General features: G+C 49.1%; 1 protein-coding gene across 1 annotated transcript in view; it reads left to right on the top strand.

Annotated features, from left to right (window-relative positions):
- Nucleotides 1–3,471: 3,471 nt before the first annotated feature.
- The window catches only part of RAB40C (RAB40C, member RAS oncogene family), a 35,589-nt gene continuing 12,394 nt past the window's right edge, over nucleotides 3,472–26,666 (top strand). Inside the window, exons 1-3 of the mRNA XM_057408012.1 lie at nucleotides 3,472–3,890; nucleotides 23,711–23,771; nucleotides 26,181–26,241. Coding sequence (XP_057263995.1) covers nucleotides 3,737–3,890; nucleotides 23,711–23,771; nucleotides 26,181–26,241 — 276 coding nt within the window. The 5' untranslated portion in view covers nucleotides 3,472–3,736. The remainder of the gene's footprint in view (nucleotides 3,891–23,710; nucleotides 23,772–26,180; nucleotides 26,242–26,666) is intronic.

The following is a 26,666-nucleotide window of genomic DNA, read 5'->3' on the forward strand; positions in this document are numbered from 1 at the left end:
AAGGACATCATGAAGGAAGCAGTATTACCTGGGCACTGCTAGCCAAAGAGGATCCTAGAATCCCAGACTGGTTTAGGTTGGAAGAGATGTTAAAGCTCATCCAGTCCCAACCCCCTGCCACAAGCAGGGACACTTTCCACTAAACCAGGTTGCTCCAAGTCGTGTCCAGCCTGGCCTTGAACACTGCCAGGGATGGGGCAGCCACAGCTTCTCTGGACAACCTGTGCCAGCACCTCAGCACCTTCTGCCTCAGATCTCAGTCTCCCCTCCCATTACCCTGGTTCAGGAAAGAAGGGCACACCACTGAAAACAGCCAGGGTGGCAGAAGCTCCTTCCCCCCTCCCCATCTGCCACTGCAGGCTCTGATGGGACATCCCTGCCTGCAGAAACTGGAGAGATCTTTGTCCTTAGTGATCAAGCGCTTAAAACTCCTGTACAAATACAGTATCTTCTCTTGGAATATCAATATCCAAGTTTTTCTCTCTACTCCAGGTGTGAATAACTCCAGGTTGTGATCCATTTAGTGGAGGAATAGGCTGAATAAATGATTCTCACTGGAGCTTAAGTCAGAGCCATGGAGACCCATTCTTACCTGGCCCTCAGCAGAGCAGATTTACACTTTACCTCCCTCTCATGTTTCCTCTGGAGATACTACATGACATTCCCACTGCTTCCTCCCACACCTGCATAGTTGGATTTGTGAACTGCTGTGAGAAACACAGTCTTGTGAAAATAATGTTTCTAGTATTCAGGCTTCGAAACTTTCTGAGACCAGACCCCTCACAATGGTCCTAATCATGGCTGTCCTTTGGGATCAAGTGACCTGAAAGCCCTGGGGACAGCACAGAGCCATGAGAACCAGTAAATGTGACCTTCCTATTGGGAACCTGCCAAGCGTATTTAGACATTCGAGCGTTTGGTCTATTTACTAAGGGCTTACTCTGGGGATGGTGAAATATCAAGCTGAGGAAAAACTCCTGCTCAAAGCTGAGAGCCTGAACCTTCTGCCACACCTTGAGTAGCCCAGGTGAGACGTGACAGCCCCTGTGTCATGCAGAACTAGTGCCTGAGCTGTCTCACTGCTGCTTATACTCTGCTTTCTCCTTGTCTGTGATAGTATATGAGCCTATGAGTTTCTTCTGCTGGACATTTGCCATGTCTCTCCTCTTCCTTTCCAGTCTCTGCTATGGAATAGTCTTCCTCCACCCTTTTCCGATTGTGCACAGAGACATTACAACGACTTAGCAGACATCCTGCTCAGGAACATTTGAACTTATGTCATCCCTCTAATTAGAAGTTGGGATCAGCGTCATCTTCCACAGACTGGCCTTTCGTCATGGAAGAGGCTGCTAATAAGGTGATGGCTCTAATTTATCCTCAGATCCATATTATCCATATCAGTCCTTGAATGAGAAGTAGCTAAAGCTTTCAGCTCTTCTCTGATTCCTACCACACACCCTGTGTGGCAGACAAGCAGCCTTTGCCAAACATCATTCAGAGACTGATCTTGCAGACCCTTTTTAATACTGCATTTCCTTATTATTATTCCTTCCACTTGCTGGTTCCTAGTGCTGGCGCAGCCTGAAATGCCTCTTCACACAGGCACAGGGCTTGGGAAGGAAAACGTGATTCATTGCATACAAAACTCCATCCTAGAGAGGAATTCTGCCTTGAGAAGCACTTTCCTAAGCAGAACAGCATGTGACAATGCTGGAGGGAAATCCCAGTAATTACACTGCACTGGAGACTCTGGTTGTAGTCTGGGGAGTTTTCCCTGATCCTGTAGCTGGGCTGTGCCTTGTTTTGCTGGTACATGTGTCTGCACCATCAGGCCCACTCGTACCACCCACCACTTTGGATCCAATGGTGGACAGCAGTGAGAGGAATCGACTTTCTCTCCTGAGCAATCTGGGTATGCACAGGTCCCCCCTTTCCACTTCCCTTCCTCTGTGAGAGTTTCTCCACAGGCTTTATCCTCCAAGCCCCTGCCCCCAGAGAATGAGCCTGGGGATGGCAGCAGCTCAGATAGAGTCAGCAGGACATCTGCTATTTCATTCTGCCTTTATCTGCTATTTCAGTTTGCTTTTTTCTGCTATTTCCTCTTACCTGAGTCACCCAGGCTCTTTAAGATGTGGGATAGGATGACAGAGAGGGCTGTGTTCAGTCCCTGCCATGCAGACAAACCAAACTGGGCAGTGCTGAGCATGGACCCCCTTACCCGTGGGGATACAAACACCTCATGAAAAACAGCCCCCCCAGAGGAATTCACACCTTGAGGCTCCGAGGCAGCAGATGAGCCCTTGGGCTACAGGAGAGGAGATGGAGCCAGGCTGGCAGCACCAAAGTGGCTCAGATCATCACCTCCAGCCTTGCTAGATGCAGCCTGCTGTAGCACAGGAGGGTCCCTTGTCCACAGAGCCAGAGGTGGCAAGGTCCTGACACCCCATGGGGTGCTCAAAGCTTGTGTCTCAGCTGGCTGAGGACTGATGCATTCATCACTGCCTGGTCCCCAGCACTGCACATTGCCAATCCATCACCTTGAGGGTGGTGGGACCCTTGGCTGCCTGGGCAATGTGGTGCAGCCATTTGAGCTTTGCTGGCCGCCATTGCCTGGGCTTGGTCCGTGCCACTTCAGCCCGTTTTAGATTCCCCTTTGCCAGCCCCACTTTTGGGGAATTTTGGCAGAGTCGGTGATGGAAGTTACCCATGAGTCCAAGGCCTGTTGACAGAGCGATCCCCAAGGGAGGACAGTGGATGAGCCATGCGGGAAAAGACAAGTTGGGCAGCAATTAATGTTTTAGAAAAGCAAGAACTCTTGCTGCTTCTGAACTTGAAGAAGAGCAGGGGTGAGGGAGCAGAGCAGGAGGAGACAGGCGGGATGTGGAGACATCAGGCAAGGCAATTGGATTCCCCCCAGTCCTGGATGCCGCCCAATCCTGGATGCGTTCCCCACAACTGGATTTCCTCACACCCCCAAATGCCCACCCATCTGGATGACCTCCATTCCTGGACCCCCCTCCAGTCCTGGATGTCCCCCACGCCTGAGCCCCCCTCCCCGGTACCTCCCATACGCCACCGTACCCCGCCACCTCCGAGCCCCCCAGACTCGCTGCGCCCTCCCGTCCCCCTCCGCCGCGGCCGCCCCGCGCGAGGCACGCCGGGACTTGTAGTCTGCAGCGCCACCACCAGTCCCGGGCGGGACCGGCTTTGACGGACGAGAGGCTGAGCCTATAGAAGTGGCGGTCGCCCGGTGGAGGGTGGGTTTTGTGTCGTGTCTGCTTCGGCTCGAGGGGGTGCTGCGCGGTGGAGGTTGTGGTGAGGTGGTGGCGGTGCGGCCCGGTTCGGCCGTGAGGTGGGTCTGTCTGTCGGTCTGTCTGTCTGTCTGTCTGTCGGTCGGTCGGTCGGTCGGTCGGTCGGTCAGGCCGGGCGGCGGCGGCGGCGGCGGGGCGGGCTCGGGTCGTGGGGCCTGGCAGGGCGGCGGCTCATTGTGCGGGCGGGAGCGGGGGCTTTGTCAGCGGCGCGGGCGCTGAGGAGCTGCGGGGCTGGGCTGCTCTCTCCTCCTCTTCCTCTTCTTCCTCCTGCTCCTCCCGCCGCAGGTCCCCAGCGCGTCCCTCGGAGGAAGATGCGCGGCGAGCGGCGCCAGCTGTGAGTGGCAGGGGGGGAAGAGGCCCCGGCGGCGTCCGCCGTACCCTCAGCCCAGCGGGAGGCGGAGGATGCGGATCGGGCCTCCTTGCCGATGAGAAGGAGGATGGGCACCCAGGGCAGCCCGGTGAAGAGCTACGATTACCTCCTCAAGTTCCTGCTGGTGGGGGACAGCGACGTGGGCAAGGGGGAGATCCTGGAGAGCTTGCAGGACGGCGCCTCCGAGTCCCCCTATGCCTACAGCAACGGTAATGGGGAGCGGGGGATGGGGGTGCTGCCCGGGAGGGGCAGCGTTGTGGCCCTAGCGGTTGTTTTGCTTTTCCCTTTGTCGGTTTGTTATTATCTGGAAGCAGAGCCTGGTTTCTCAGGGCTCAGGCACCGGGGAGGCCACGGCTGTTCCTTAAAATCCTAAAGATCCACAGGAGAATTTGTCCAGAGAGGGAACAGTGTCTAATGGAGCCCCTGGATGTGTGGATCCCGCAGCACAGCTGGACCCTTCCTGAGGTCTGAGCACTCTCATATGGAGCAGAGCTGAGTCCCTGGGGGTGAACACAAGGACTCAGCTATACTGGAGGAAGCAGGGTCTGTAACAATGTGAGCCGTGTTTCCAGGCCAGAGCTGCTCTCGCTTGGAAGCTGGCTCTGTTGGTCCGCCTCCTGCAAACATCAAGGTTCCTAATGGAGCCTATGACAGACCATTAACTACACTGTCACAAGACCATAATTAAGAGCCAAGGAGCGGCGCTGTGCTATTTCCTGCATCTCCTCACCGCAGTTAAAGCATGACACAGCCTGGCAGGGTGCAGGTTCTGAAGTAGTTTTCAATCTGTCATCCTTTCCCCCTCTGCTTCCATGCAAAACAGCATCCCAAAGGGCTTGACAGCACTGATCCAGTTCAGACCCTGTGTTATCACTGCATCAGCCCCAGGGCTGGAGCAGGTGGTGCTTAGTTTTGTCTATAAGCAGGAGTCTGAGGGCACTGGGTGCTTCTCGGTGTGCTGCGTTGAACTGGCTGAATTTAGAGTGCAAAGGAGTGTGTGGCTTGGCTCTTGGCTGTGTGCTCGCTCCTCAGAGCTACTACCAGCTTTATAGAAGCTGATGCAAGTGAGCACCTGCTCCAGAGAGGTTTACAGGGAGGTGGTGACTCAGAATTCAAGCTGCTTGTGAAATCAGAACAGCAGATTCTGGAGCTGGCAGGTTGTGGTATCGTTCATCTCCTTGGGTGTCTGGCTGAGCTGGTGTGGTTTGCCTTCGAGGAGATGCTTGTTGCTTTAAAAGATTCCCTGAAGAGAGTTTGTGTCTCTGAAGAACCTGCCTCATCTGGGAGCTGTAGAACTGCTCCCTGCGGTGAGCATTTACCATGCAGAAGGGGATGGAGAATGTAAAGGCGTTGTCGTTTGGAGTGCTAAAGTTGGAATTGTCAGTGGTAATACCCTACTGTTTTGAAGCAGGGTAATAAGTAGGATTGCAAAACGAGTGTGTGGTGGTTTTTTGCTAGATACATAAACCCAGGCAGCAGTGACTTTCGCCAATACTATAACAGCTTTGTTTCTGCATGTGATACTTTATAATAGCAAAACACCACCATCTTCTTTCTGGAAGAAGAAATCTCAGTGAACAGATATTTTCAAAGCCTTCCCTCATGTTCTGTGGGCAATTGAACTCGTCCCTAATCAGAGAACTGGGTCACATACTGTTTTTTCACAGTGATACATGCCCTGATATTCTCTGCTTCTGTTGCTTCTGTGAAACTGCATGCCTTTTGGATGATCAGGTGGAGTAGCTTTGGAATCTGAGTGAATCTGCTGGTGCTGCTATTCTTGACAGCCTTGGCAATCAAACTCCCTGTCTGTGGTGCAGTTGTGATGTGTGTACTGACATGCAACATGCTTCCACTCTGCCCTGACAGGGACCATCCCCTGACGTGAGGACACTTGGATTTTTGTGAACAGCTAGTGCCTGGCCTCCTTTCTTACATGTGCTGTCCCAAAGCTACAATGGTGGGATGTTACATAGAGGCTCTTTCTGTTAAATTCTTTAGTTGTGTGTCATCCTCTTCCTCATCCCCTCCCAGACCCTACATCCCAATTTGAAACAGGGGTTATATCTTCTACTGCATGTTTGATCTGTCCAGAAGACAGAACTGGCCATTATCAGGGTGAAATGGAGTATGCTTTGGGTTGATCTTGGCCTTGGGACATCTCCTGTCAAGCTCAGGTCTCTAATGGGCAGGGCTAAAGCTGTTGTACTTTCTCTGTCTTGTTAGACAGCTGCTTTTACTGTGTTGGCGACTGTTTTGACACAGGTTATTGCAGTGCCGTGTGAAATGGATTGTCCCTTCAGCTCTGGGCAGGAATCCCTTTAAAAGTGAAGCTCTGTAAATGAAGCTGTGTTTTTCCTGCTGCTCTTCTGCTGCCCACCTGGCCTCTAGAAGAGTGTTAGAGGAATTCCTCTCTTCTCCCTGGGCTTCTGAGTGTTGGAACAGGGGCAACCAAGAGGCGAGAAAGCCTCTTTTCATGCTTTCCATCAGCGTCGCTTCTGTGAGCTATAAGCAGCCGCAGCCTCTGCTTGCTTGTGTCCAGTATCTGAAAGCCTTGTATACAGTATGAACTGTGTCTGTCTTCAAGCATTGTAGTTGCTTCTGTCCATCCTCACTCGGGATCCCTGAGTATAAGCATCACTTCTCAGCACAGCCTTCCAGCTTGGCACCTTGTTCTAAATCCGGCACATCTTAAATTAGACACCACAGTTCCTATTGTGTATAAAACCATCGCAATGTCCTTTATTTAACTGCTGTTAGAAATAAATCTGGTCCGTGTAAGTGTAGGTGGTTGTTACTCCCTGGATGCCAACTGGCCTCTGCAGGAAGAGGTGTGAGTGATGCTTGTAACTATTGCTGTCCCCGAGCTGCAAGGGCCTTGGATGCAGAACTTCTGCATTTTTGAGGAGGAATTTGAGGTCCAGTGTTTCCTACTAGTTCATGCTGAAGTTACCAAATATATCAGTCTCCAGGTGCATCAGACCAAGTCTGCTCCCTGTGAAGGGCAAGTAGTGTTGTTTGTTCCCCATGCCTGGATAGTGTTACCTCCCAACCCAGGAGTTGCACTTAGATGTTGCTTTTTTGTGGCCATCCACAAAAGGTCCTGAATTAAGCCTCAGTACTTGCATACTGGTGAAAACATGGGCTTTTGGGAGAACATGAATGGTCTTCTGGTCTCCTAGTGTTGTCCTTCCCAGCTTTCCCCCCACTCCCCAAATCTACAGTTGTGGAGACAGGGTGCCATTCTTGGAGTACTGCTGCTGCCCTTGATAGTTGAAGGACCTCACCCTGGAACCAAAATTCCTGCCGTTCCCCTGAGTGCAGGGGGAATCCTCTTCACTGGGCGCTTGCTCGCTCTCCCAAGGTACTGGCTCTGGCCCCCGTGCTGTGAGGCACAGTATTACGGCTGTCTAAAGCAAACCTGTGTGCCTTGAGCCACACATATGAGTCAACTACACAGATCACTTCTCACTTTGGTGCTTAAATTGCCTGCTTGGGGTTTGTCCTTATCCTTCCCCAAGCACTGAAGCAGGACAGGAATGTCTCAGGGTGGTTTTGGACACTGAGATGTGGTGGAGCTGTGTGTGAAAGTAGGGGTGGTGTATATCCTGAAAAAGGCAGACAAGGCTTTCCCTCACCTGAAGGGCCTGTAGTTTTGTCACTCCTGTGTCATACATCCACTCTGGAATATCTAGTTATTCCTGTGCTGAAATGTTCTTGCCTGGCTGGTTTGTTGGCTTGCTGGGGCCACATCAGCACAGGGTGAGTCAGGGGAGGCTCCTGGTGGTGCCATGGCTGCTGTGTGAGATGGTGCCCCACATGCACCAGGAATAAGGCCAGGGCTGCTCTCCCCATGCAGATGTGAGTGTGATGTGTTCCATTCTCATGTGATGGAGGGCTCTTTCTGCAGCAGCCTTCCCCCTCACCTGCTGCTGTTCCCATAGGAAAGGGGAAATGTGTCTTAGGGAAAGAGTAGAGCATGTTTCTGAGCAGATGGCTTTGATTAGAAGGGGGATGGATTCTTATTTTTGTGGTTTTCCTTGTCCTCAGCTTGTACTGAGAAAGTGATGCGGATGAAGCATTCTGTCTGCACTCTGATAGCCTTTCAAAGAGGGTGTGAAAGCTAAAGCAAAAGCATTGCCCTGCAGCAGGTTTGGTGCTGTGACCAGCCCTAATGCAGTGCCCCTGGTGCCTTATCTCAACCCAATCTCTCAGCCTTTATTTGAGCACCATCCTTAGGTGCCCTCTTATCTCACTGCTATCCCAATGGAAATGTTAGGAAAAAGGCAACTGAATGCTCATTTACTACAGCTACCAATAGGTTTTATGGTCCAGATATGAACTGGATCTTCCCCAGAAGCTCTTCTCCTGTAGCTAAAAGTGGGAGGAATTTTCAGTGGGAGGAATTTCAGGCAGGAGGGTGCGCCGGCCATGGCTCAGTGTCTGAGTAGGGAGGAGATTCTGGGGCAGCGTGGCTCTGTGCTCCTTTCCCTGGGTAGGAGGACAGGGAGAGACAGTGTTAATGAAGATAGGCTGAAGACACTGCACAGCCCATGGAGGTGCTCAGGACCCTACCAGCCAGTGATCTTTGCCTGGGGACCTCATGACTGCTGTTTAGTTACCAAGTTTTTGAGTGACCCACATCTTTGGCTGTCTCTTCCCTCTGGTTGTTTTTGTGCAGTTGTGTAAATCTGTAGGTCCCCAAGCTGTCCCTTCCATATCTTTCTTTACAGCAGCTACTCTCTGGGTATGTCCTGTAATGCCCTCAGTCCCCAGTGTATTTCCAGAAACATCACCTGTAAAACTCCTCTGCTTTGTCACAGTCTTCAAGTCAGTTCCTGGCCACCCTGGAGATCATGTGTACCACAGTGAAGGTAGACAGGGATGGAGTGTGTATGAGGGGTTGCTTCTCCAAGCTTCAAGTTTCCTGGACTGACCAGGGGAGCTGGTCTCTTGCTTCTCATCCTCAGCCCCTGTACTTGCTGACTGTTTTATCTGGAAGTGCTGCTGTACTGTTGCTAACTGCACTTCGCAAGCCTTAACAGAGCATGTGGCTGAGCAGGTCAGCTTTAAAGTTCTGTAGCTTTTGTAAGGACAGGACCTCTCTCAGTCCCTGGCAGCATCTACCCTCCCCTTCTTGAGCATGCAAGAAACAGTTGCAGGGTGCACCTGTATACACTAAAACCTCGGGCAGGGCCAGCACTGATGTGGTGGTGCCTTCTGGGATTGGATACAGGAGCTACAGATTTTGAGCACAGATTTGGGATTGTAGCTGAGTGCTCATCCTGGCGTTGTAGTGTCAGGGCTCTCTTTGGCGTTAGTGGGGAGAGAACCATTGATCCTATGCTGCTTTGCTTTGCTGCAGCCTCTTGTACTCGCCTGGCCATGTGTCAGCCCAGGCAGCATTGCTCCTGATGGGGACAGACACCATCCGGCTGGGCTGGGATTTGGGATGCTGCATGCAGTGGAAACTGCTGTTTGTTTTCTGGCATGACTCTATTAACTGGAATAATGTTTTGTTTTGAGGTTTTAGTGTCCTGATGCAGGGGGATGGAGGCAATGTGTTACAAGTGCAACCTTGCCATCACATCCATGTGGTGGCTGTCGGATTCATCTGTGGGGAATGCTTTAGCTGCACTGTTCTGCTGGTGGGCTGCTAGAAATCTCTTTTGATGGCTTGCAGGGTGGAGAGTGGTTGTTGCAGCCATTCCCCATCTGCCAGCACTGGCATCAGTGTCCTTCAGGGATATTCGTTTCCCTGTCATCAGGGATGCAAACCTGATCTCCTCAGAGCAGCCTTTGGCTCAGAACCAACACCAGCATCTCTGATTTCTCCATTGCTTACTACATATCCCTTGTGTGAAAAATACAAACATAGGATGTTGAACCTCCATCTCTGCTTGATGTGGGACTAATGAGCCATGTCTTAGACTTAAAACAACCCCCAAGTCAAAGGAAAACAACCAACCAAATCCCCATCAAAACAAGCACCAGCCCCAAGCTCAGTGCCCAGCAGGTTTCAGTGTCTTCAGCACTCTCTCAAGTCAGGATTAAGGCTGCAGAGCACCACGGGTTGTGCACACAGGATTGTTGTGGGGTTTGTGTGTGTTTCTAAAGCTGGGGGACTCATCCTGCAAGGTTCTCGATGACATGAGGCAGCTCTCACCACCTCTAACCCCCTGTATAAAAGCTTTGCTGTTACATGGCTGTTGATGAGCTTCTGTGTGAATAGAGGTGATGTGAACTGAGCAGTACCAATCTGACACGGGTAGAGTGTTCTTAGTAACTGGGATTAGAAGTTTCTCTGTGTATTTACTTTTAAAAAGCAAGTGGGTTTTGCTGTGCCCAGATCCCGTGGTGGCACTGTGCACTCCTCTTGCTGCAGGGGGATTTGTGTTTGGTTGTGTCAGTCTATAAGCTACACAGGAAAGCCCATGGAAGATGCCTCCTCCTCCTCCACCCCATCTCCTTCAGCTTTTATTTCCAGCTGTTCCCTGTTTTCCAGCCTCCCTCTCTTGCAGGAGCAGAGCATCTTCCTCATGCAATCAAAAATAGCTATGGTTTTGGAGCTGAGGTTTTACACCCTTCCTTTCTCAAGTCTCCTTTTTTTTTTTTTTTTTTTTCCCTTTTCCCCTCACCTTCCTCTGGCAGCCCAAGCTCAGCTTGGAAGGAGCAGCGATACAGAAGCATTATGTCATACTGGTTTCTATTTGGTTGCAGAGAGAGAGGAGGAGAAGGAAGGAAGATCCCATGTGAAAATCTTCAGCTCCGTTTTAGCAAAGCACTACTGTGAATTGGGACTCACCTGAAAGAAAACCCCTCTCGGGTGTAGAGGGCTGTGGTTCAGGGCTAGGGCTCCATTAAAGAGATCTGTTTGCTTCTGCGGTAGCTGTAGTAATAGTAAGGTTGCAACGTCAGCTCCAGGATTGTTTCTTCCTATAGGGCCTCTGTTTGCTCATAGTGTTTTTACATAGTCAGAGCTTTTTAGATTGTCTTCCTCTTTTCTACCTTCTCTTTGTCTCATTTCCATCACCTCATTGGGAAGCCAGCCAATATTATACCATTTTAAACCTTTGACAACTGTTCTCCTCTAAATACAGCCCCGAAGTGACTGATGCCCTGTGTGTGCTGTGCAGTGCTGCAGCCATTACAATATCAGCATCAAATCTGGACAAAAATCCTCAAGTGATTCGAACAAAATAGTTGCTGTTTAAGCCATTAGTTGTTAGGGAAGAGGCAGGCAGAAGGGAACACTGGAAGGCTGCACATAACTGGCAGCTTGCTAGAATTGGAGAATCAGGGCATGGTTTGAGTTGGAAGGGACCTTAAAGCTCATCCAGTTCCAAGCCCCTGCTGTGGACAGGGACACCTTTCACTAGAGCAGGTTGCTGCAAGCCCTGTCCAGCCTAGCCTTGAACACTGCCAGGCATGGGGCAGCCACAGCTTCTCTGGGCACCCTGTGCCAGTGCCTTACCACCCTCACAGGGAAGAACTTCTGCCTAAGATCTAATAGAGGTGCTGTGCATCTCTGGAATATTCTCATTTGGCTTTTACTTTCTTTTTAGTGATGCCATTTTAACTTATTTCCCAGCCCAGTTTCTGAGTTCCAGGGCCTTTTTTGGGGTTTTATCAGATTGCTTTCCTTTCTTTGCAGGTGATTGCTCTCTGCACACACGCACAGAGGCATGTACACAAAAACTACCCTCTGTTCTGTTTCCTTCTGTACCAGTTATAACAGCATGGGCTATAGTCCCTTTGGCCCATGGTTCTGGAGGCTGAGTGGACAAGAGACCTACTAGATGAAAAAACCTCAACCAAATGAAACACTATTTTGCCTGTCCTGTTACTTAAATCTTCCATTGTCCCAAGAGCTGTTATTTTTCTTCTCAAACTGCTAAAGTAACTGATGATAAAATCCATAAGGACACAGTATGCAGTTCTGCACTACAGCACAAGGAGGTGAAATGCAGCAGGGTTGATCTTACCTGACGCCAGAGCTGTATCTGTGCTGCTGCTATGCTGGCAAATGTGTGTTTGCTGTGAAATGTCCCCTTCCTTTGAGGCAACCTGGTGTTCTTGTAGGTGTCATCTGTATTACAAGGTTAAAATTCAGTGCTTTTGTCCTATTTTAAAGATTATTAATGCTGCCTTCCTGCTGGTAGCAGCAACAGTTGTGCTTCAGGGTAGCTGGGGTGAGATCTTTGACCTGCAACAGCTCTAGGGCAGGAGGAGGAGAGGATTTACACTACCTTTATAACTACCTAAAAGGAGGATGGAGCCAGGAGGTGGCTGGTCTCTTCTCCCAAGGAACAAGTGAGAGGACAAGAGGCAATAGCCTCAAGCTGCATCATGGGAGGTTTAGACTGAATATTAGGAACAATTGCTTCCTCAAAGGGTGGTCAGGCATTGGAACAGGCTGCCCAGGGCAGTGGTGGAGTCGCCATCCCTGAAAGTGTTCAACAAACCCTGTAGATGAGGCCCTCAGTGACATGGTTTAGTGATGGCCTTGGCAGTGCTGGGGAATGGTTGGACTTGAGGATCTTAAAGGTCTTTTCCAACCTTGTTGATTCTATGATTGTATGACCTGGGAAGCTCAAATTTGGTCTGTGAGTGAGTGGAGAGTTTCCAAACACGATTTTGGGCTGTTGAGAGCTGATGTGAGCCAGCACGCTTCATACAGCTGTGCTTGCTCTGCTGTATGGTCCTTTAAGGGCGAGGAGGGACTGTTGAGTGGAGGCAGCACTATCTTGTCAGTCAGGCCATGGAGATGCGGTGTTTTTCGCTGAAAGCAGAACACCAAAATGGAAACCAGTGTTTAGAGACATCTTGGTACTTCCAGTTTGGAGAGGTTTGTTTCAGACATGGGGCTTGTGGTCGGTGCAGTGAGACCAAATTCAAGAGCCAGTGAGATTCATGCTGAGTGGTGTCCCCATAGGTGCTGCAGGAGCTTTCGAAGTACCCATGCTTGGTGGTGCTTAACCCATCTACACCCAGCTGAAGTGCTGCAGCCTTCATTCAGGGTGTTTGGATGTCTAGAGTCAGTCTGGAGACAACTCCATCATTGCTGGCCACCATGTTCCAATGTCACCCTTGAAATGGCAAAACCTGGAGATGCCAAGTGGCCTTGAGCAGTGGGTGTGGATGACAGGAGGGGCAGAGGATGGGTGTCCCACTGATGGGAGACTGCTGCCGTGTGTATCGTGAGCCTCTACAGGATCCCAAGCAGGTGTGCACTGGAGAAGGCTTCAGTGATGATGCCATGAAGATCTGATGCTCACAAAGCAATGTTTCACATGTATTAACCTGCACAGTGTTCAAAAGTGTAAATGTGGAGGGTTGACGGCTGCAAGGCCAGGATATTGATGGACATGCAGGGACAGGCAAAGGGGGAATGGCTGTAAGCTGCCAGAGGGGAGATTGAGATGAGATCTCAGGCAGAAGTTCTTCCCTGTGAGGGTGCTGAGGCGCTGGCACAGGTTGCCCAGAGAAGCTGTGGCTGCCCCATCCCTGGCAGTGTTCAAGGTCAGGTTGGATGGGGCTTGGAGCCATCCAGGTGTCCCTGCCTGTGGCAGGGGGGTGGTACTTGAGGGACTTTAATGTCCCTTCCAACCCAAACCACTCTTTGTCCAAAATATCATAGAATCACATACTTGGATTCTTTTTTTCTTTTTTTTCTCTAAGTGTTGCTATATTTTTTTTCTCTCCAAGTGTATCTCACTGTTTTTATGGTGATCCAGCAACAATGAAGATTGTTATGGTGCCCTCTGATTTTCCTCACAGGCTGTCTTTGTTTCTGCGTGCAGCTGTATAGTTTTTATGGAGATTGAACTGCGAAGTATGAAGAAACTCTTTTGTTTGCTCTCACTTGTGTGCATAAAATCATTCTTTATTTTCTTCTAAAGCACAAATCCACTTAACATCCCCCCATTCTGTACTTACATTTGACTGTTTCTGTGGCTTCCTGGGTGTCTGCTGAAATTGTTTGAGCTTTAGGAACAGATTTGATTCTGGTTTCAAATGCTGTTGTCATCCTTAAATGAGTGCATAACAGAGTTCCTCTGTGTGAGCACCACGTAGCTGCCGAAACACTGCTAGGCTGTGGGGAGGCAGTAGACAAGAGAATTCTGCAAATCTGGGATTCCTAAAGGTCCCTGAGTAAGTGTTTTGCTTTTGGCTTATTACAAAACCAAGCAGCAATTTATTTGTCCGAGATCCTCACCTATGAGCCCTCAGTTCTGGATTAAGATGTCTTGGGAACAAGCTGATGCAAGAAGGCTTTTTGTGACAGACTTCCAGTCTAAATCAAAAGCACTTTCAATAAGGTGATTGTGAATAGCATCATACATTCTACTTAGAGAATCCCAGCCTGGTTTGAGTTGGAAGGGACATTAAAGCTCATCCAGTTCCAAGCCCCTGCCACGGGCAGGGACTCACCACCCTCACAGGGAAGAACTTCTGCTTAAGAGCTCATCTCAGTCTCCCCTCTGTCAGGTTAAAGCCATTCTCCCTTGTCCTGTCCCTACAGGCCCTTGTCCAAAGCCACTCTCCAGGTGTCTTGTAGTCCCTTTAGGTAGTGGAAGCTGCTCTAAGGTCTCCCCTTAAGGAAGGAGCCTTCTCTTCTCCAGGCTGAACCAGCCCAGCTCTCTCAGCCTGGCTCCAGAGCAGAGCTGCTCCAGCCCTCGCAGCATCTCCATGGCCTCCTCTGGACTCGCTCCAACAGCTCCACGTCCCTCTTGTGTTGTTGCCCCAGAGCTGGATCAGGACTGCAGGGGGCGTCTCCCCAGAGAGCAGCAGAGAGGAGGAATCTCCTCCCTTGACCCGCTGCTCACATAGGGTACAAGTAGGTAGAGGAGAAGATGGAGGACGTTTTTTTGGAGAAAATCTACACATTTGGTAAGTTCACATCATGGAAAGGCATTTGTTCTCTCTCTGTGTCTACATCTGTCTCTGGATGAGGAGCTTGGCAGCATGTTGGATGTATTGTGCAGAGCTGCCAAGTGCCGCAGCAGCTCCCTGGAGTTGGCAGGAGCTCTCGTGATGTGCTTCATGAGGGGATGTGGGCTCCTGACTGTGTGCATGGGGCTGGACTACTTGCTTCAGACCAGCTCCAACTCATCTGCTGCACAGTTAAATAGCTGGAAGCTCATCATTACTTCTCTTTGAGCTGAGCAGCATGAGCAGGTTTTGTGTTTGCTGCTGTGGGCCGGAGGTGATGCAGGCTTCAGCAGATAGCTTCTGTCTCCCCCCTCCTCCAGCCAGCACCCTGCAAGAGCAGCTCTGGTGTCTTACGTGCCTGGTAAGAACCAAGACCTCCTGATCCTGTTCCCAAGGCTCAGCTACAGCACAGGACAGGAGTGCAGTAGGAAAAACATGGGATTTCTGACCCTGAGCCCCAGCTCTGCAGGCAGGAGCTGGTGCTGTTTTGCAGCAGTGCTGTTTGGGGGAGCTTTCATCACCCTAAAGAAAAAAGTAAAACTGCCAAGATAAATGTGAACAGCAAAAGACACAGTGCCAGGCTGGACCCACCTTTGTTTTAAAGCATATGTTTTGTTGACCCTGTTGTAGATGGAGATAATTTGTTGTTTGTCTATCAAAAGAGCAGGTGATTGAATGAGTGACTCAAAGTGATAAGCTCATGTTTTGTTTGGAAGGGATTTTTTTCTTGGCTTGCAGCTCTGAGCTAAATTGCTGCTGTTCATGTGCTGCGGTCCACACTTTTTAAGGTCAGATGACTTCATCAGTTGTTATGTGAATAGCGTGTGTTCACTTTTGTCATCAGCTGGTGTTTGTGTGCACATACCACATGTTTTCTGAGCTATTTAGTATCATTTACAGATGATGGAGAAAATAACTTCTCCTCTAAGTTATATAGTAGGAGCTGCAGTGGGAGGTAGTGCTCTGGTGGTGTATTCTACGTACAGATACCAGTGCCTGTGTCTTAAATTAATCAGGTTTTCTTTACAAGGGCAATTTGACAATGGGCAGTAGGGACAGGACAAGGGGGAATGGCTTTAACCTGACAGAGGGGAGACCGGGATGAGCTCTTAGGCAGAAGTTTTTCCCTGTGAGGGTGCTGAGGCGCTGGCACCGGGTGCCCAGAGAAGCTGTGGCTGCCCCATCCCTGGCAGTGTTCAAGGCCAGGCTGGACGGGGCTTGAAGCAACCTGGTCTAGTGGAAGGTGTCCCTGCCCCTGGCAGGGGCTTGGAACTGAATGAGCTTTAAGGTTCTTTCCAACCCAAACCAGTCTGGGATTCTTTGAGTCTGTGTGACTTGGCTGGTTGTTGCTTCTTCCACACTCAGCAAGGATGGCGTCATCCCCACTCACTTCTTTTTGGGGAAACTGTGGCAGTGCAGCCCATTGGGCTCTCAGCTGTCACATGTGGGATGGTTCTGCTGCCCCATAGGAAACTACTGTCACTTTTCTTCATTAACTTGCCCCTGTGACAGCACTGGCCAGGTTCAATTTGCCTCTGGTGCCATTGCTGGCCACCCTCCCTGTGTGCATCACATGCTGCAGTCACTCTGGCTTTCCAAAGCAGCTGGGCACACAGGGGCAAGACTTTCCATTTCAAACCCAGCCATGTGAGTCATAACTGAGGAAAGTCAAGTTAACATCTGTGACACCCAGGACTTGGGGGAATCAGCACTCATCTTCGCACACTGCTTGGCTATTGCTGGCATTTGGGATAAATGAATTCCTGCACTTACAGCTTTAGGCTGAATTTACCAGAGTGCAGAAGGGCTCCAGCTGGGGAGCTGGTTGTACAGGCAGAAGCAGAGTCACTGTGCTGGGTTGTGCACAGGTTAATGAGTTGGGTTTTCCTCTTTTAGTCCAGCTGGAAGGTTTGCACAAGTCCTTTGGAGGGAGAGGGATGGACTTTCAGCAGCTCACATCTTACACACAAGCCACCTTACTTGATAACACACTTGCTTGCACATCCCCAGTAATGCATTGAGGGACTGTAGCTGGCTGGGGAGCCTGAGTGATGTCCAGGCAGGCTCTGCCACCCTGCAAAAGAGGTGCTCTGAGGAGGGGACACCCTGCCCAGACCCCTCCTGAGGCTGGCTGGTAAGGGACCACCAGGCAGGTGATAGGGCTCTCATCCATAGTTTACATTCTCCAAAACCGTTGCAGTTGGTTGCAGTGTTCCCGTTGGCATCCACAGCGCTGTCTGAACTGCTGAGAAAGGTTTTCTATTAAATTTACTCATCTCTGCTCAGTCACAGCTGAGAATAACAGAATCCCAGAATGGTTTGGGTTAGGAGGGACCTTGAAGCTCACACAGTTCCAACCCCCTGCCATGGGCAGGGACACCTTCCACTAGAGCAGGTTGCTCCAGGCTGCGTCCTGCCTGGCCTTGAATACTGCCAGGGATGGGGCAGCCACAGCTTCTCTGAGCAACCCATTCTAAGCTTCACTGGAGATTCATTCTTAATGTGTTCCTTTTGCAAAAGGGCAGAAACAAAATTACTTATAATCCATTGACCCACTCTAAAGTGTTTCATGGTGTTTTTCTCCTTCTGTGGCAGTGAAAACGACCATTTGAGATCAGCTGCACACTGGATGGTTCTGGCTTCTGATTCTTCCTTCTGTGTTAACTAAGGATTGCCACAACACTTGCGTTACAACTTCATCACAGTTTGTCTGTGAAGTCCACCACGCTAACTGGAAGATGTTGCCAGTTAATAAAACCAGTTGGTTTGATATTTGCCTGGTTTATAATCAGTCTGCCTTTAAACTGTGCAGTTAGTTATTTGCCAGCTGCTCACAGAGCACTGCATCACTTTCTCCTGAGGATCTCTTGAATGCCAGGCAGCACCTTCAGCTTCTCATAGCTGCTTACTTGAGTTCACTGTGAAATCTTGGCAAGTTTAAGATTTTATGTGTATTCTCTATTGTTATATTTTATTCCAGCCCTGTGCTCTCCCTCTTCCCGCAGCTACTGGTCAATGTGGCAAACCTTTAAGAAGACCTTTTAGGAACACCTTTTAAGAAGTTCTGGTCCTTTTTCTGGACCCAGCAGAGCTGATTATCTTTAGGAAATCAGAAGACTGGGGGAAAATCCAGCATTTTCAGTTAGACAGTTGTGGTGTGGTGGCTTTGGTTGTACTAATGACAGTCACAAATGAAGGTCTGTCACTGCTCATCAGCCCTCCTGTGAGGGCTCAGATGCTGTTGATGTTACAAGAGTTGCAGCCACTCTGGCTTAATTGTGTCTACAGATGAAAGAACAAACTGCCAAAAAGCACTGTTATTCAGATAGCTAACAAAAATTGACTCGAGTTATCTTATTTTCTCATTTATATAATGAATTAGTGAAGGATTGTCCTTGGCTCATCATCATTGTGCACTTCAGGTTGTGCCTGTTGACCTTATACATTGCTTTGCAAATGGGTTGTTTGACTTCTTTGAATTATAAATTACTGAAGGCCAGTTTAATGTATGGCTTTTATGAAAGCTGAGGTGGCTTATCCAGACCATGTCTGTGAGCTGGGGGAGCTGGTGATGTTTTGAATGAAGTTCAAATAACATGCATTGGGTTTTGTTGTGGGTGGACTAACAGAAAGTGAGGTGGTGGATTCCGAGCTCACACAAGCACAAAACTCAGGTAAGAAATGAGGTGACAAAAGCATCTTTGGCCAGGCTGATTCACACAAACTGTAAATGATTCTAAGTGGTAAGTGGAGTGTGTCTGGGCAGGACAGTGAGCTTGTCTTAAAACTGTAGCAATGTTTCAGTCAGGAGTTGAAAGAGGTTTTTCCTTTTGGAAGAGATTTTTGAGTGTCACCTGGAATCTCTTCTGCCCCAGATTGGGAGTAAACTATGTTCTTCTAAAAGGCTCTGCAGCTGCAAACTGGAGGTGTTGCTGCTGCAGCCCAGCCTTCAAGGAAGGTTGCAGGAAAAACCTGCTTTTAATGTGGGGTCCCTTCATTCCTCTGTCATGATATGAGCCATAGTTGTACTATTGGTATCTGTGTAGGTTCAGTGAAGTGTTAGATCATTAGAGCATCTCCAGAGGAGGACACTTGATCTTGTCCAATAACCGAAAATGTGGTATTGGCTGTAGCATCACACGGAGAGCTGGAACCTCTCCAACCCAGATCCTAGGAGGCTGAAGGAGGAAAAAGGCTCGTAGTGCCCTTACTGCTGTAAGGTTTTGCTCAAATCAGCCTTTTTGAGGGGAGGTGACCCTTCTGTCCCTGCCCAAGCATTAGGGCAGAGTATTCTGAGGGTTGGCAACTGCAAAATTGTCTCCTTTTCTCTAAAACAAAGACCTACACAAAGCCAAGAAGCTCCTGTGCTTACAGTAGTAAATACTGGTAGAGCCTTGTTTGCTTCAGCTATTTAAAGCCATTTTCTTGATATATTAATCTGTTTAAAGGGAGAGCCCAAGAGTAGCATAAAGTATGTATCTCCCTTGGCTTTCTCCCTTTCTTAATGCCACTTCCAGGTCCCTGCCTTGGCATCCTCTGTTGAGCTTTCGTGCTGCTGCTCATGCAGATGCAGTCTGGGGGCTAGACAGAGCCGCAGATTCCTAATAGGAAGGGAGACAGCCTGATGCAAAGTAGTGTCAAGTGCTGGAAGGAAATGGTCCTTTTTTTGGAGCAGTTTTACTTTTCCTGGTCACATCAGGTGTAGTGTTTGGGTGAAATTTCTAACCAAGCTAAGGTTGGGTGTGGGGTTTTACACCTCACAATGATGCAAAGTGTGATGTGCTCCCCATGAGTAATTTGGAAGAGGTCAGAGTTTCCTATAACACCTTCTCTGGATTCCCATGGGAAAATGGCTTGCTTGCTTGGTTAGGTTGGCACTGGCAAAAGAAATAAAGGTTTGGAATTCTATGGAGTGTCGCCCAGGAGTGTGAGACCCGGCTCTGCAGAGGGGAATCGGGTGTCTAACATCAGGCTTGGTGACAGCAGATCCATTTGCAGAGCACCCTGTGCCAGGTCGAGACATGGGCTTGAGATGGCATCAGCTTGAGTGGGAGTCTAAAGCAGGGCTGGAAAACAAGCAGAGTTTTGTCGGAATGTTCAGCCTGAGAGAACAGCCCAGACTTGTTTTCCAAGCCTCATTCATTTTGTTGCATCATGCTAGGTATTGGTCCAGAAAGAGATGGGTTGGTATAAAGTAAGCTTTCAGCTCGCAGCCCAGAAAGCCAACCATATCCTGAGCTGCATCAAAAGAAGCGTGACCAGCAGGTCAAAGGAGATGATCCTGCCCCTCTATTTTGCTCTTGTGAGACCTCACCTGGAGTACTGTGTGCAGTTCTGGTGTCCTCAACATAAAAAGAACATGGAACTGTTGGAACAAGTCCGGAGTTGGGCCATGAGGATGATCAGGGGACTGGAGTACCTCCTGTATGAAGACAGGCTGAGAAATCTGGGGCTGTTCAGCCTGGAGAAGAGAAGGCTGCGTGGAGACCTCATAGCAGCCTTCCAGTATCTCAAGGGGGCCTATAAGGATGCTGGGGAGGGACTCTTCACTAGGGACTGTAGTGATAGAACAAGGGGTAATGGGTTAAAACTTAAACAGGGAAAAGTCTAGATTGGATATAAAGAAGTTCTTTACAGTGAGGGTGGTGAGGCATTGGAATGGGTTGCCCAGGGAAGCTGTGGCTGCCCCATCCCTGGCAGTGTTCAAGGCCAGGTTGGACAGGGTTTGGAGCAACCTCATCTAGTGGAAGGTGTCCCTGCCTATGGCAGGGGGTTGGAAGTGGATGAGTGGAAGTGGCAGCATTCAAGGCCAGGTTGGACAGAGCCTTGGGTGACATGGTTTAGTGTAAGGTGTCCCTGCCCCTGGCAGGGGGGTTGGAACTAGATGATCTTAAGGTCCTTTCCAACCGTAACTATTCTATGATTAAGCCTGTTTGCTTTCCCTGCAGTACTAGATGCCCCAGGGGCCAGGCAGGGCTGTGGAAGTGGCTACTGCTGGCCACTGCTTTGCTGGTGCTGCCTGTGCCCCAGGAGCATCACATGGGGTTTGTAGCAGCACATCTCTTCTGAGGGATAAAAGCACTTCCTGGCAGAGGATGAATGTCAGTCTCACAGTGTCAGTCTCACAATTGGCTGTGCTGCCAGCAAGCAGAGGTGATGCTCAGGTGAGAGAAACCACAGGGAAAACTACAGAAATGAAACAAACTTCCCTTTACTGGTATCTGGGCTGCTTGAAGTGAGGAGGCAGAGGCACAGCCCTGATGCAGCACAGCCAGGGCTTGTTCTACCAGCACTGTCACACTGTGCAGTGGTGGCTTGTAGTGGCTGCTGTGGCCCTCTGTCCCCAGCCATGCACCTCATGCTTCCTCCAGGTCACTTACCTACTCTTCTGAACATAAACATCATTGTGAAGAACATGAAGGCCTTCTGCTATGCCTCTTTATTTTCTCTGGGTGTCTCTGGAGTGAGGAGCAGTTGAGTAGGAGGTCAGGAAGTTTTTCTGCTGGTTGCTTGTATAGGTCATGGTGTATTGTCATGCCCAAACAACAGAGTTGCTCTGTATGTGATGTAGTTTCAGATGGGCATGGAAAAAATGGGCATTTAAAGCATTGCTGTGGTGACTGAACTGTGTATTTGTGATGGGGATGCCCTGTTCCCAATGGGGATATAGGCTTCATGCTCACTGCCCAGCCTATTGAACACATTTAAGACGTAGAAGCTCCCAGCATGTGCTTGATCCCAGAACCCGCCATGTGCTGGGCTGCATCCCCAGAGCGTGAGCAGCGGGTCAAGGGAGGGGATTCTCCCCCTCCTCTGCGCTCTGGGAGAACCCCCCCTGCAGTCCTGATCCAGCTCTGGGGCAGCAACACAAGAGGGACCTGGAGCTGTTGGAGTGAGTCCAGAGGAGGCCACAGAGATGCTGCAAGGGCTGGAGCAGCTCTGCTCTGGAGCCAGGCTGAGAGAGCTGGGCTTGTTCAGCCTGGAGAAGGGAAGGCTCCTTAAGGGGAGACCTTAGAGCAGCTCCAGTGCCTAAAGGGGCTCCAAGAAACCTGGAGAGGGGCTTTGGACAAGGGCCTGTAGGGACAGGACAAGGGGGAATGGCTTTAACCTGACAGAGGGGAGACTGAGATGAGCTCTTAGGCAGAAGTTCTTCCCTGTGAGGGACAGTTTTGCCTGGAGGATAATCTTGCATCTGAAACAGGGCAGTGGGCTCAGTTAGCTGCTTCCCTAATAGCCTGTGCTGAGAAATGATCCTGGCTCCGGAACTGGAGGGGGAGATGTGTGAATGCTCCCTCCTGCTTGCAGTGCAGGCTTGCTCCCACTGCTGTTCCCCATCCCTGGGGATGAGGTAGTTTATATCCTCCTGCAAATAAATACAAATCATTCACTTGTCTCTGGAGGAAGATAAAACATAAACTGTCTATTTTCTGTGCTAGCGCCCTAGAAATAGTTGGAATTTAAGGTAATTATCTTTATTGCTTTTTATAGCACCCTGTGAAGGCTGAAATCGAATTTGTGTTTCACTAACAGGGTGATGACTCAGAAAAATCCATTTGCTTTACTGACAAACATGTATGTTTTGTTGTCAGGGCAGTATTCTCCTTCCAGGAACAGGGTGCAGGTTGTAACAGGGCTGTGGGTTTTCATTAAGGATTCAAACTTGGGTATCAGTTGGCAAGAGGAAAAATTAGAGTTGATCTAATCAGAGTGGAGCAGCTCTGCTTTATTAAAGATGATACTGAGTTTATCCTTTAGTGGATGTGCAGTGGTGGTGCATATTGCTTTGTTTTAAGCAACTGCAGTTCTCTTGAAGCTTCTTAACTGGAGCTTTCAGAGAAGATGCTTTTCCTGGACTCCTGGTGCCCTGTGGCCATTTCTGAGCCCAGGTTTTAAGGAAGGAGGTGGGAGGTTGCTCACAGTTGTAACAAACTCTGCGTAGCCAAAGATGTTGGGAACCCCTTGTGCAAATGAGCTGCTTGTCAGCACAGCCTGTGCTGTGGTTTGGAGGGTCTGATGCTACTCTCATACTGTAGCTCTATGAGAAGCCATTGTTCCACTGCCTTCTTAGCCATGATGAAGGGGAGTGCTTTCTCTGCTGATTGACTGATACCCAACCAAGAGCTACTTGCAAGAAGAACCTCTGCTCTGAAGCTAGGCTGAGAGAGCTGGGCTTGTCCTCTTTAGGCACTGGGAGGTGCTCGAAGATCTCCCCAGAGCCTTCTCTGGGTTCTGGGGAGACCTTAGAGCAGCTCCTCATGCCTAAAGGGTCTACAAGAAAGCTGGAGAGGGGCTTTGGACAAGGGCCTGTAGGGACAAGATAAGGGGGAATGGCTTTAAGCTGACAGAGGGGAGACTGAGATGAGGTCTTAGGCAGAAGTTCTTCCCTGTGAGGGTGTTGAGGTGCTGGCACGGGGTGCCCAGAGAAGCTGTGGCTGCCCCATCCCTGGCAGTGTTCAAGGCCAGGTTGGACAGGGTTTGGAGCAACCTCATCTAGTGGAAGGTGTCCCTGCCTATGGCAGGGGGTTGGAACTGGATGAGCTTTAAGGTCCCTTCCAGCCCAAACCAGTCTGGGATGCTATGAAGAAACAGCATGAGCTTTCAGTTCTCCCACCTCCCAGAATGTCCTTAGACTCTTTCAGGCAGTGATGCTTGTTGAGATGGTGGCTCTGCAGACTGATTTTGAAGTTGTGCTTCTAAATTGTTGGTTGGCTCACATAGCCTCCCTTCCCCCCCCCCAAAAAAAAAAATCTGCAATTTAACACTGTCCCTTTGGATACTGCTGAGGATCTCCTACAGCTCCAGTCCTGAGAGATTTTATCCAACAATGGAGAAGTAAGAAGTAATCTAGGGTTTAACTGTATTTTTAGGGAGAAGGGATAGAGCTCCAGAAGCAGAGCTCTGTTTCTTTCTTGAAGCAGAGCTCTATTTCTGTCAAGTGTCTGTAGCCCTTCCCAAACACACAATAGAGAAAGGGGGAGAAAACATCACTTTCTGTAAATATGGAATGGTAGATCTGGATGGTCAGAGCAGATCTATTGTCCATCTCTGAAGACCTACTCAGTGTTTGCTCAGCTTTTTATTGGTTTCCTTTCAGGAATTGACTACAAGACCACTACTATCTTGTTGGACGGCAGAAGGGTCAAGCTGGAACTCTGGTGAGTGTTTCTGAACTGCTTTGGCTTCGAAGGCAGAGGCTACGGTGCTGCTATGGGATGTTGAACTGACCTGCAGAAAGCTCAGAACATCCCCAGGTGTGCAGTGAGGCTTGCTAGCTGCTCCCACCAGCAAGTTACATGAGCAAACAAGACCTCCTTCCATTGATAGAGGAGCACAAACTTCATGCTGTTCTTCGGAATAGTCCATTTTCGGTCTTTCTCCAACATGTTCCCATACAGCTCTCAATCATTAAGGGATCAGTACTGTTTCAGAAGCAGTACTGGACTCTCTTGAAATCCTAGGATAGAGAAATATAGACAAGAGAAGGTCAAAAAAACAACAGGTGAAACCCTTAGTTCCTCCAGACCTGGATGTTTCTCAGCAACTTCAGTATTAAACTAAAGAGCAGTGACTAGACCTCACAGTTCATGTCAGAGTATGGCAAAGCCCTGGAGAGCAGGATTTACCAGAGTGATCTGACACTGGGATGGAGGTGGGAGGATGCTGCATAGGAGGGGTAACACCCCTGCCTTATCTGTGGGCACTGGAGGGAGAGCTGGAGTCCTTCTGGCAGAGCACTGTCTCAGGTTTAACCTGCTGAGAAGCTGACACAGCAGTCCTGGAGCTGGAAGAGGACGAATGGGCAGCCTGCCCCTGTTGTCTGCTAGGGAATGACACCTGGTCTGCTAGGGAATGACACAGGCCCTAAACTGTAAAGTTAAATAGTCCTTTTACCAATGCTTGTATCAAGTAACAGGAACACTAGGAATCTGTGTGAATTGTTCAATAGGAATGAACACCATGGTCTCAGCCTCAGCTGAGAGAGGTGAGGCTGGGTATAGTATTATGGTTTAATTATATACCTGCTCTCTGAAGCTGAATGGCCTCGTTTTTCTTACAAAAGAACAGAAGCAGGTAATTTATCTCTTCTAGCTTATATGTTTATGTGTGTCACATTCTTTTTCTCTCTTTTGTAAGATCACAGAAGATGTCTTTTTTTAACATTTCAGCCCCAAGTATGTGGTTACTGCTTCCCTCTTGAAACCTTCTTTTTATACTGTTAATATAATCTTTCGTCATTACTTTCCTTGTGCAACCCAACGTTTGATTATCAGGGAGAAAGAGATGTAAGCACAGACTGTGAGATTGATACTTAGAACCAATAATATGATCCCTGAAAGCTTTAGATCTGAAAGAATGACTGCCCTGAACTTGGGATCAGGACCTTTTTCATATAGCTGGTGCAAATTTGGAGCTGAGGGATTCGTTAGGCTTCTCGGTGGCCATTAGTGTGTTGTTTTTTTTTTTTATATCTATTCCTGTCCAGTGAATAGATATGACAGACATCATAATGTGTCTTGGATTACCCTGATGCATTTCAGTATATAGAGGTTAAGTCAGTGTGCTGGGCCCTGGCTTACTGTCAGATGGTTCTGCAGGCATTGGGAGGTGCTGGTGTTGTAGTCAGACTTATTTACCATGTCAAGACCTGCAGTCAGGATAATAAGTGAATAGCCCTTTACTGTCAGAGTGGGCTAGAAGTGCTGTTCCCTAGTCCTGTTTCTGAGCTCTCTGCAGGGTGTGAGTGACCACATCTGTTGGAGATCCTGGTACAGAGATACTACTTTTCACTTTTTGTTAATATGTGCTTCGAAAAATAAGTGGAATTAGACAGTGCAAGACAGTTTAAACTAGAAAACCCCCACTTTAACCTGACAGAGGGGAGATTGAGATGAGCTCTTAGGCAGAAGCTCTTCCCTGTGAGGGGGCTGAGGTGCTGGCACAGGGTGCTCAGAGAAGCTGTGGCTGCCCCATCCCTGGCAGTGTTCAAGGCCAGGTTGAACGGGGCTTGGAGCATCCTGGTCTAGTGGAAGGTGTCCCTGTCTATGGCAGGGGGTTGGAACTGGATGAGCTTTAAGGTCCCGCCAACGCAAACCAGTCTGGGATTCTATGAATCTCTCATGTCTAGAGCAGTTATGTTCATTTTATTCTACGTTAGCTGTTCTTCACAGCTAGGAGAGGCCTACAGTCTCATTCTGACTTTTAACTCCCATGGAGTGTAGGGAAATAGAGAAAACCCTTTGCCCAGGGGATCAGAATGACTTGTATCCTCATATATTATAAGGTAGTGCTGGAGCTGAGTTGTTTTGGTTTATACCTTCTCCATGGGAAACATGGTGACATCGAGGACCTCTGGAGTGTGTCTGACTATAACCAAAGGTGGTGATGAGCCCACTGGTTCTTCCTCTAAAGCACCATGCGGAGCTGTTTGGGTACCATGTGTGTTCTACAGATTTGTCAAGATCAACACTGAGGTTGTTGTTTCTTTTTGTTCAGGTCCAACAGGAGATGTGCAGTTTGGGATTTGACTCTCCAGATTTCATAACTGTAACTTTTCTTTGTTGCAGGGACACATCAGGGCAAGGAAGATTTTGCACCATTTTCAGATCCTACTCTAGAGGAGCCCAGGTAAGTGCTGCTCTGTGCACTTGCTTTTTCTTTAGGCTGTAAAAATTTTACATGCCATAGTGAAGAGCTCTGAAGACAAACATGTCAAGCATTGAAAGAATGGGATTTCTAAATGCCAAGGGGCGCTGCATGTCATCTTGCTGCCTGGAATTCTCTCTTTATGAAATAGTGGGAGAGAGGAGAGGAAATGACTTCCCTACACTCCTACAGGAAAGGGTTGTTACAGACTATATTCAGTGTTAGTTTCTAGAGAGGGACTGAGGAGCTGGGATTATAGAGGACAAGGCAACTGGAGCTCTAGATATGCCTTAGCTTTAATGTGGGAGCTCATGCTTTCTGAGGTTTGCCAAATTAGTTTAAACATGACACTGGCTTTCCCAGTGGAGTTCTTCCAGCCTGTGTTGCCTTCAAGTCAGTTCTGAAAA

This window comes from Pezoporus wallicus, unplaced genomic scaffold (assembly GCF_028554395.1).
Source record: "Pezoporus wallicus isolate ANWC-B61680 ecotype Strahan unplaced genomic scaffold, APGP_CSIRO_Pwel_v1 contig_4012, whole genome shotgun sequence".
Lineage (NCBI taxonomy): Eukaryota > Metazoa > Chordata > Aves > Psittaciformes > Psittacidae > Pezoporus > Pezoporus wallicus.